The sequence below is a fragment of the Puma concolor genome, chromosome E4 (genome assembly GCF_028749965.1).
Source record: "Puma concolor isolate L17-30 chromosome E4, mPumCon1.1.hap2, whole genome shotgun sequence".
In the NCBI taxonomy this organism is placed as follows: Eukaryota; Metazoa; Chordata; class Mammalia; order Carnivora; family Felidae; genus Puma; species Puma concolor.
In genome coordinates, this window is record NC_141683.1 from 33,517,678 (window position 1) to 33,529,406 (window position 11,729).

The 11,729-nt window shown below is 37.9% G+C and overlaps 1 protein-coding gene across 1 annotated transcript in view; it reads right to left on the minus strand.

Annotated features, from left to right (window-relative positions):
• The window catches only part of CRB1 (crumbs cell polarity complex component 1), a 215,075-nt gene extending 203,807 nt beyond the window's left edge, over positions 1 to 11,268 (minus strand). The window contains exon 1 of the mRNA XM_086694610.1: positions 11,033 to 11,268. Within this exon, the coding sequence (XP_086550736.1) occupies positions 11,033 to 11,102 (70 nt within the window). The 5' untranslated portion in view covers positions 11,103 to 11,268. The remainder of the gene's footprint in view (positions 1 to 11,032) is intronic.
• Positions 11,269 to 11,729: the final 461 nt, after the last annotated feature.

The following is an 11,729-nucleotide window of genomic DNA, read 5'->3' on the forward strand; positions in this document are numbered from 1 at the left end:
GGCTCTGCACTGACAGTGTGGAGCTTGCTTAGGATTCTCTCTCCTCTTTCTCTACCTCACCCCTACTCACATGCACATGCTCTCTCTCTTTCTCTCAAAATAAATTAATTAATTAAAAATATATGTATTTAAAAAAAAGAAAAGAAATATCTTCCTGGAAGTTGGAAACAAGAGAAAAATGAAGTAGACTATATTATTTGCTTCATATATTTTCTGCCATAAGACATCCCTGGTCCAATGACATCAGGCTTAGCCACAACCTGCTTTGGACAGTGAAATGTGAGCCAAAGTGACATAAGCCACCTACAAGCTAAAGGTTTGAGAGACTTTACATGGTTCTACCATTGTTGTTTTCCCTCTGCCTTGAAAACGCCATTTTCTGGAAAGGAATTTCCCCTTCCACTTGTGTGCCCAGATGAAAAAGACACATGAGGTTGCAATCAAACTGTACCGTGGAAACAAAATATAAATCTTTTTTGTTGTAAACCACTGAACTGTTGGGTCTGTTTGTTACTGTAGTGTAACCTAGCGAAAGCTAGTTCATAGGGGATGAGATTACTAAAAATACTCTTCTAAAACTCTAAGATTCAACCATTTAAAATAATCATGGAATCATCAAATGTAGATCTCAAAGAAAACTTGGTCATTATATAACCTAACCCCCCTCACTTTACAAATGAGCAATTAGAGACCTGTCGGCCTCAATGATGCATTCATGGACAGGCAACTAACTGTTGGACCAGGGCCTGAATCTGAATGTTCTGACCCTCCTTATTTAAAAATTGATGCTGACTGTAAATAATTACCCTTCAACTACATTTACGAGGAAGGATAACTAAAATTATAGAGATAGATGAAATCCCAATGATTCGTTTACTGTGTGAAAAAGTTATTGCCGCTAACTCACAGTTGATTTTTCCAACAATGATACTTGATTTGCTAAGAACTATTTTCATTCTTTCTCCTTGTGCTCAACACTACAAATCTGAGGCCAGCTGACCAGGCCATTACTTGTTGAATAGACTTGGTCTCTGTGTGACGCAGACTGACCCGTACTGAGACTGAACCATAAACGCAACCTCATTAGCCTCCTGCTCTCACCAATTTGCCTAAAGTAGACTTATTTTAAAGGGTCACAGAATTTTGAATTTAGAGAAAAGAATTATTCAATAGGAATTATCAGGACAATTATGTAAAGTACCAAAAAGACTCCAGTGAGATTAACCTAGGTTACATAGGAGCAATTCCTGCCTCTACAGAAATTAGTCACAAGAGTGGGATAGCAGTTGAAACTGTAAACATGTTTAATTTGGAAAAGCTTTAAAGGTGAAATGGATACTTAGTTATCTAGGAATAATTAAAAAAAAATAAAAAGCTTCTGACTTGTAACATTTGCCAAAATCCCTGTGATGCGATTACTTCCGCCATTACTCATTGCCGGCTAGAGTGGTTTAGTGGAGGACTTGCAAAATCCTAAACGTTTGTTTACCTTGTGGCTATTGTGAGCTAGGGTGAGTAATAGAACCTGAAAGACCTGAGTTTAAATCTTTGTTTATCACCTCATAACTGTGTTTTAAATATTTCACATAAGCTTTCTTGGCCTTCAGTGTCCTAATTGGCTTAATAATAACTTGCTGTGTAGGGTCACTGTAAGAACAGACGCAGATAATAAACTGCTGACGCCTCTCCTGGTACTTTGCTCTATTTTGCTTAATCCACTCCAGCGGTGTTGAACACTTTGCAATAGCTCAGACACTATAGGCACATTCCTGCCTCAGGACCTTTGTACTTGGCTGTTTCTTTGCCAAAATATTATTCACCTACATATCCTTATGGTTTGCCTGCTCTCTGTCTCTCATCCTTTGCCTTTCTCCAAAGCACTTACCGCTAGCTCACAAGGACACATTGTGCTTGTTTATTTGGTTTTCGTCTCTCTTATTCCATTAAAATATAAACTTTACTATAGCATGGATTTTGGTCTCTTTGTTGACTACTGCATCCTCAGAGCCTAAAACAGTATCAACCATATAGACTTAAAAATATTTGTTGAATAAATGAAGTCATTGGATTAAAAAAAAAAACCTTGTAATATTTATTAATTATCCTATCTTGAGGCTAGGGACAACTAATCTTACCTTGATTTCCCTCTAGAACCAGTAAACTTGCTGTTGCACCCAGCCAAAACCATTCAGTTCTAGTCATGCCCATTCCTACCACAGTGTCCTTTCTCATTCTGTGCCCCTTTTATTGTTATTATTGGCTTGAATTTTCCATTTAATAGAGAACAAAGGAAAAGCTAGGGAGTATATGAAAACCTACCTAACACATTGCTGTAAAACTTTGGAGAAGTTGCTGCATTTTATTAAATTGGGAAAGAAATTCTAGAAGATTGATTTAAAAGCATTAACATTGTCAACAAATAGGATCTAGGGGCACCTGGGTGGCTCTGTCGGTTAAACGTCTGGCTCTTGGTTTCGGCTCAGGTAATGGTCTCACAGTTTTGTGGGTTTGAGCCTTGTGTCGGGCTCTGCACTGACAGTGTGAAGTCTGTTTGGGATTCTCTGTCTCCCCCTCTCTCTCTCTGCCCCTCCCCCACTTGCACTGTCTCTGCCTCAAAATAAATAAACTTAAAAACAATAGGATCTAGAGCTAGATGACTGAGTTGCTTTCCTTCTCTAATTTCACTGTTATGCAAAAACATAAGAGGAAAATAAAGAAAGGCATGTTCATAAACACAACAAATAATGCGTGCAGAGTAAAGTAATGTATAACCAGTGTTTTAAACCAATAATGGTAATATTTTGGTGCCCCAAATAACAAATACAGTTTCTGAAAGAGAGCAGGTAAAGTAACAAACATTTATTTAGGTAAAAGAGCTAGGCTCTTTGTCTCAAGAAAATATGGAAACACATTTATGCCCAATCCTAGTGCCATTCTCTATATTAGTCAGACTCTAACTTAATTTCATAGGGCAAATCCATGTAAGAAAAAATTTCTTTTTTTTTTCTTTTTTTAAACTGTTTATGAGAGAGAGCGAGAGAGACAGAGTGCAAGCAGGGGAGGGGCAGAGAGAGAGGGAGACACAGAATCTGAAGCAGGCTCCAGGCTTTGAGCCATCAGCACAGAGCCTGACTCGGGGATTGAAATCACGAACTGTGAGATCATGACCTGAGCCGGTCAGAGGCTTAACTGACTGAGCCACCCAGGCGCCCCCTGTGGGAGAAAATTTCTGAGCACTCAATTCAAACCAAAAAGTTGACCATGTAGAAGGTGGGGATAGTGTCAAGAAAGATGAAAAAAAGAGCAAAATATGACCCTACTGTATTGACCACTTGCCATGTTTTAAAAATCCTTTTATAACTCAATTCACATATATGAAGTTACTTTCACCCAATAAAAGTGGAATTAATCAAGCAAGTTCATCATATATCAGAGTTTTACTCATAGTAGATACTATGGGATGAATTGTGTCTCCTGAGAAGGTATGTTGAAGCCCTAACTCCTAGGACCTGTAGTTGTGACTTTATTTGTAAATAAGGTCTTTGTAGATATAATCAAGGTGATGTTATTAGGATGGGTCCTGATCCAATATGACTGATGCCATTATAAGAAGAATAAAAGAGATACATATAGACAAAGGGAGAACAGCAAGTACTTAGAGATTGGAGTGATCAGCTGTAAAACCAAGGGATGCCAAGGACTAAAGACCACCACCAATGCTAGGAAGAGGCAAGAAAGGATTTTACACAAGAGCCTGCGAGGAAGCATGGCCCTGCTGACACCTTGATTTCAGACTTCTGGCCTCCAAAACCATGAGAAAATACATTTCTGTTGGTTAAGCCACCAGGTTTATGGTACTTTGCTACAGCTGCCCAAGGAAATGAATACCCTAGCCCAAAACTGGAAGAACCCAAGATAACTTTCACTAGGTGGCTGAATAAACAAACTGGTACATCTATACAATGATAAAAAAAAAAAAAAAAAAGAAATGAGTCGAGTCACAAAAAGACATGCAGGGCCTTAACTGAATATTGCAACTTGAAAGAAGCTAGTCTGATTTTATGATTCTAGTTATATGGCATCCTGTAAAAGACAAAACTACAGACAATAAAATAATCAGTAGTTGCCTGGGGGTTGGGGCAGGAAGGAAGGGTCAAAAAAAGTAAAGCACGGGGAAGTTTTAGAGTAGTAAAACTATTCGTATAACACTGTAATGAATTGTCAAAACCTACAGAACTTAAGAGCACAATGGGAGAACCTTATTGCATGCAAATTTTAGAAATCATTTGGAAGGTCAGGGGATTCCAGGAAGGAATGTAGAGTGTGACACAACAATCTAGCTGTACTACAAATGTATGAAACAATCACACAGAAGGAGGTGAGGGAAAGGGCGCTGACGTAAGTAGCATTGGAAACATGTAGAGTGTTAAGATTAAAGACAAAAGGAAATGTACATAAGTACTGTACTCAAATTGATAGTTATTTCTACAGGATTGTGGGTTAAGAATCTGATGCTGCTATATACTTTATATACTTCTTAAACTGTATTTCCTGAATTTAAATAAGTAAATGGATGGCAGATGGTAGAAACCAAATTTCTCACTGTTAGAGTAGGAATTTACAGATAAGCAAGGTGAGGAAGCTAGAATAATCCATGTGATAATAAAGTTAGAGGCATTAGTATTAACTCGTATTTAACTTATTATGTACCAATGTACATAAAAGTATATTTATAAATAAATTGTATGTAAATATATATGCAAATGTGTATATATGTGTATACATCTGTACACATGTGTTAATACATACACATTTACTTCTATGCTCTGTCAGCTAAGGTGGTCTAAACAAATGATACCCCAGTGGCAACAAGCATACCTTTAGGTCTTGGCATACATTTAGCATACATTTAGCATACATTTAGGTCTTGGTTTGTATTGTCATTCTCTAGTACAAAGGAACCAGGGCCTGTTGGAATAAGAGCTTAGGCTAGGGCTGCCACAGGAAATATATAAGATAAGTCTGGAACATCCTGTAGAGCCAGAAAAGTAAGGTAGTTTTCCAAGAGCACGTCATATGGACAGAGCTTAAGTTAAAAGAGGACAGGAACCGATGGAAAGAACTCTGAGTGGACAAAGCTGGGACATTTCAATAACAAAGTATTATCAGATTATAGCCCAGAATATGTAGTTAATAACCATGCGTCCATGCTGATATCAATAAATCTTTGAGGGGCACCTGGGTGGCTCAGTCAGTTGAGTGTCCGACTTTTGGTTTCAGCTCAGGTCGTGATCTCACGGTTTGTGAGTTCAAGTCCCGTGTTGGAATTCACACTGGTGGTGGCATAGAACCTGCTTGGGATTCTCTCTCTCTCCTTCTTTCTCCGCCCATCCCCTGCTCTCTCTCTCAAAATAAATAAATTTAAAAATAAATATTTGAATAAATGTTTGGATGAATAAATGGAGAAAAAGAATCAAATCTCCCATGCAAAGGAATCCCAAATAATTTATGTCGATATTCTGCCCTCCAAGATGGGGAGCAGAATTCCCCACTCATTAGGTGTGGGCTCTGCATAGTGATGTCCTTCCTAAGAGTACAGACAAATACCACCTCCCAGGTGATGAAGGTCAATATCGACAGTCAGAAATCATGTTGACTGTACATATCCTTGATATGATGTAATGAGAACGATGCTTTAACTCTGTGGTCTTCCTCTCAATGACCAATAATTCCAGTCTTACCATGAGAAAAACATCAAGTAAATCCCAATACTGGAGGATCCTATAAAATACCTAATGCCTTAAGAATTGTCAAGGTCATCAGAAATAAGTAAGGCCCAGGGAACTGCCGCTGCCTGGAGGAACCTAAGGATACAGGACAACTAAATGAAACTAGTATTTTGGATGGGACACCAGAATAAAAACAAAAGATATCAGATAAAATCTAAGGAAATCTGAATCAACCATGGACTTTAGTTAATAATATGACTACTGGTTTATTAATTGCTGCAAATCAACCATACAGAGGTAAGAAGTTAAGGAGAGTTTGGGAAACTAGGTGTGGGATACAGGGGACCCCTCGGTATCATTGCTTCAATATTTCTGTGAACTTAAAATTATCCTAAAATAATAGAATCAAAAAAATAATAAAGTCTATTATAAAAAAGTTAAACAATGTAAGAATATTAAAAACCAGGCAAAAGTGTCACGAAAACGGAAGCTATTCAACTCTTATAGCAAATGCTATAAAAATTCCATCATTAACTTATTTATTTAATGACTATTCCATGAGTGACTACCCTGAGTTAACTCAGTTGCCTCCCACTGATTTAGGATATATAGATTGCAAAACACCCATGATTCCTAGAGTCATGTATTACAGTCTCATAACTAAAAAAGAAATAAATCAACACAAAAATGATAATTCCAAACTTTGATACCATACAAGATAAATACAAACTTCAATGTAAGTACAGATCACAAAGCTTAAGCGAGTATGAGCAAAGATGGTGTGAATGGGGAAGAGTTACACTCTGAATTTCATTTTCTAAAAGGAGAAAATTGGGCTTCTTGGATTTCCTATAAATTAGCAGTGAAATTTAAAGGAGACCTAAGAACTGGGGCACGTGGGTGGCTCAGTCGGTTGGGTGCCGACTTCAGCTCAGGTCATGATCTCCCGGTTCCTGAGCCCATGAATTCCAGCCCCGGATCGGGCTCTGTGCTGACAGCTCAGGGCCTGGAGCCTGCTTCAAGTTCTGTGTCTCCCTCTCTCTCTGCACCTCCCCCACTCACACTCTGTCTCTCTCTCTCTCTCAAAAATAAATACACATTTTAGGGGTGCCTGGGTGGCTTGGTCGGTTAAGCGTTGGACTTCGGCTCAGGTCATGATCTCACGGTCCGTGAGTTCAAGCCCTGCGTCGGGCTCTGTGCTGACAGCTCAGAGCCTGGAGCCTGTTTCAGATTCTGTGTCTCCCTCTCTCTCTGCCCCTCCCCTGTTCATGCTCTGTCTCTCTCTGTCTCAAAAATAAATAAACGTTAAAAAAAGTTTAAAAAATAAAGGAGGACTAAGAACTGATTTTTCTTGTCCACTTGAATTTCAAAATATGATATTGTAATACCATTAATAATTTTTGAAAATCACCAAAAATGAAAAAAGAATGCAATTCTCCCCAAAAATACGATTCCCCTAGAAGCTAAAATTAATTCTGCTGTATTATTTAGGGAACAGTGAGTAATCTTCATGAAGTATTGACTATTTTATTATAAGCTGACAAGATAATAAGTTTATGAAGAAGAAGATATATCTTTTTCTCTAATAATTATGTAGGCCATTTATAACATGTTGTTGCAAAGCTGTTAACTAGCACAGTGAATACCAAACTTTTAAATGTCTCTACATGTGCAGAATTTAAAGAAGAGTAGGCAATTACTCCCTAATGAATAATACCAACCTCTGACCTCAAGTATTTCCTGATAATGACATTAAGATTGGATAAATCAGACCATATCTTTATAGATTCTATTTGTTCTTTATACTTGAGATAGATTGAAAGGAAAATATTCTTTATTTTTTTTTTCAACGTTTATTTATTTTTGGGACAGAGAGAGACAGAGCATGAACGGGGGAGGGGCAGAGAGAGAGGGAGACACAGAATCGGAAACAGGCTCCAGGCTCTGAGCCATCAGCCCAGAGCCTGACGCGGGGCTCGAACTCACGGACCGCGAGATCGTGACCTGGCTGAAGTCGGACGCTTAACCGACTGCGCCACCCAGGCGCCCCAGGAAAATATTCTTTAAAATAACTCTATTCAGAGGTGCCTGGGTGGCTTAGTCAGTTAAGCGTCTAGCTGCAGCTCATGTCTGATCTTGCAGTTCATGAGTTCAAACCCCGCGACGGGCTCTGTGCTGACAGCTCAGTTTTGGATTCTGTCTCCCTCTCTCTCTGCTCCTCCCCACTCACGCTCTGTCTTTCTCTCCTTCAAAAATAAATAAACATTAAAATAACTCTATTCAAATTCAGTTACTTAATAATTGCTGAGGGGTTCTAGAAGACTGGATAGCATCCCCAAAGTCATTGAAGTTATTTAATAGCTTTAATAATAGTTCTGTCAAACCACATTTTATTTACATTCTTGACTGCGCTTTGAAGTTGGGTTAAAACAATTACTTTTAAATTAATCTAAATGTGGCATTTGCATAGGAAATATTCAATTTGCCTCAAATTATATAAAAGATTAGTGAAATATTGCTACAAATGACTTTTCTGATTCATAGTTGCTTCATTGTAGTAGTTTCTTTAAAGCCCTTCATAACAGATTCATATATCAAGGTTGCACAGAGAATTATTACAAGGTGCTCTCATTATTTAAAACAACCCCCAATAATGGACTATAGAAAAGTCTCCCTCCAATAAAATTCTCTCTTGACACATCAGAAGCAAAAAATAATGGCTCTTTGTAAATTATTATAATCCAGTTGATTCCATACATGAGAACCAGTTTTGCAAATTGTGGAACATATAAGAAAACAACCGGGAGAATAATAGGAAATTCATTGCAACTCCATGTATAGGGGAATATCTACATGCTCAGGAAGAGGAGGTGAATGTCACTTCTGGAACTCTGCACTAATACTCTTCATGTCCCACTTGCTCCTCCAGAAGGAGATAAAGAGCATTGGACACTGGACAAACAATATAAATGGCATGCCCCTGGTAGGCAAGCAAGGTACCACTTTTATAAAATATACATATATATATAATATAACATATTATATTAGATATATAATATAACATATTATATTAGATATATAATATAATATATGTGTATATATATGTATATGTATACATATATATATATATATATAGTTTGGAGCCAAAGGTGACTCTTTTCCCTCAAACTCAAGAAAATATATTTCAAAATTCAAAAGGAGGAATCATTGATTCATTCAACAAATATGAACCTAATAACTAAGATTTTCTGTGTGTTTATTATATCGGGAGTGTTAAGCCTCTTCCACATTATCCTTTCAAGGGAATCCCTAAATTTAAGCTAAGAGCACAGGAGGCAGAGCCAGACCATTGGATTCTAGTCCAATGTTCTCCATTCACTAGCACTCGCCTTGGGCAAGTAAATAAACTTGAATGTGCCTCAGGTGCTTCAGCTATGAAAAGGAATCAATGACGAATTCTACTTGATAGCTACGTTAAGTATATTAAATGGGAATAATTCTTGGAAGGCTTATATTGCTTACCTTCTCTCCTAAAGAATCCCTTTGAGGAGAGAGAGATGTTTATATTTTTACAATTTTAAGGATTCCTAGCATCATGATGTTCTCAGTAAAGTTTTCAAGAAAGATTTATCGGGTCGTGCAGAACTGGTGAACACCTGGATTTGAAATAAGGAGCTTGATCAATTACAGGCTCCTAGGATCCACCCAGACATACTAAATGTCTGGGGCTGTTCTCGAGACTGCATCTTCAACGAACATTTCAGCTCTCTGATGTGCACCAAAGGCTGAGGTATACTGATACAGCCATCTGAGGCTTGCTCTCTTATTCTATAAAATGTGGATGATTATAATAGTATCTATTTGTATAGTTGTAAGAAATAAATGGAATATAGCACATATAAAATGCCAGCACATTAGACACTTCTAATAGAAGGTAGTGTTTTGTTCATTTGGCTGACATATTTTCAAGAGTACCAAGAGATGCTATAAAATGTACTGTAAACTCACTTCACCTTGCATTTTATGTCTTACTTCTTGTGCTCCCTTTCTTCTCCCACCTGTACATCTCACCATACCATTTCTCTTCCTCACTTCCTGTTGTATGGAGCCCATTTGAAGTTTCAATAAGGATGAATAACTATTTAAATAACAACTCTTTTCAACAAACACATTGCCAAAAAACAAAAACAAAAACAATCCGTGTGTGTGTGTGTGTGTGTGTGTGTGTGTGCGCGTGCGCGCGCGCGCGCACGTGCGTGCTGTGTATTGCAATCAGGTAAATTTTACTGTTTATTTATTTAAAGTTTGACTTGCATTTTCTGTAATTACCCTCAGCTACCTACCTATAGAATCTACTCCCACTTTCACCCAACCTCTCATATATGCTCAGATGGAAACAGTGTTAAGTAGCAATCTCACAGGCGCAGCTACCGAAGGTGACCCAGATTACACAACGCTGGGCATTAATGCCAAGTCGTCTTGTTCAGTGGCAGCTGCTCTATGCTTTGCCTTATTGATATTCAGATTCAACAGACACAAATCACACAGCCCTTTTGACAAGCACACGCTCTGCCTGTCTTCATTTGAAATGTATTCAATAGCTACTGTCCTCCATAAACACACAGCTGAGGCCATTCAGTCTCCTTTGATTTGCCATACTGTGATACATCTGACAAGATTACCCCAGAAACATTACTTCTGTTTTTATTTGGGGAATGTCTGTGGAATATAATATCTTCATTTATAGAACAGAAGCACACACAATAGAAAGGAAGCCCATTTCTCTCTGGCAAGAGATGCTTTGAACCATTATCCTTTGGGAAAAATTGAGATGATCCCCTTGATTAGGAGAGCAAATGTGTCAATACAAAGTTCTTTAAAAGTGAACATAAATACAGAGTATCGGGAATGAACTGTAATATAGCTCATGATGAACTTCGTTTTAAAGTATATCAATCATAAAGTGCCAAATCTATTTTGTAAAAGGTGTAACCACAACAAAATATCTTCTTTGCTGTGTAGCCATTTCAGCCCCCTGCTCGCCACCACTCAAAGGGTTAACTCAAAGGGTTAAAAAAGAACATTTTCTATATCTAGTTATTAGAATTCATAGAATCGGAATATTACTCACACTGACTGGTACCAATGACTTGTTTAACACAGGACGCTCGCTTACGTCAAATTCTTTGTGCTTCTTTTTTAAGTGTTGTATTCTGTAGAACATGCAACATTAACAACTATTTGCTAGAGACATTTAAGAGTCAGGAAAAGTGCCAAAAGTTTGATAAATGGAAAAGTCTTACTTCTTATGTAGGTGAGCAGTGAGAAACTGAGGTAGAAGATGAGCAGGTAGTTAATTTTCTTAAGTGCCATGGTCTTATTCAGAGGTCATGCTCTGATGTGTTGCTGGTGATCTGTCCGAGTCCGCTGGTGACCCCTGTTTGACTCAGAAAGGAGCGGGTGCCCCAGAGTCTCCTGATGCCATCCCTGCCTCTGCCTCTCTTACAGCTACTTCCCGGGAAACACAGGGACTTCAATTCAAAAAGCTGTTGTGCTTCTAAGCATCTTACACTGGAGGATGGGGTGAGATTTCAAACCTGGTGCAGATTTTTTTTCATGCTGGACTGGATTCATCTACCCCCTCAGGTCTTTTCTCATGGTTTTCTTCCATTGTTTTTGTTTTGGAAGATTGCTTTAGACCATTCTAGAATATAGTTTGATAGATATACAGATGATAGATGACAGACACATGTAAAAATTATTTTTCTTCTCATTTTCTTTCTTTTTAAATAATGATATCATACTGTGTATATCATCACGCAGCTTGCTTTTCTCACTCAGCAATATGTCTCAGATGTTTTGACACATTATAAAATCTATTTAGTTCACACTTTTTAATGCCACGTGGCATTCCATACTATGCATGTACCAAACCATAGCTGTTTTTTTTTTTCTTAACATATATTGTACCACAGCTTATTTATCCTTTTACGGGCATCA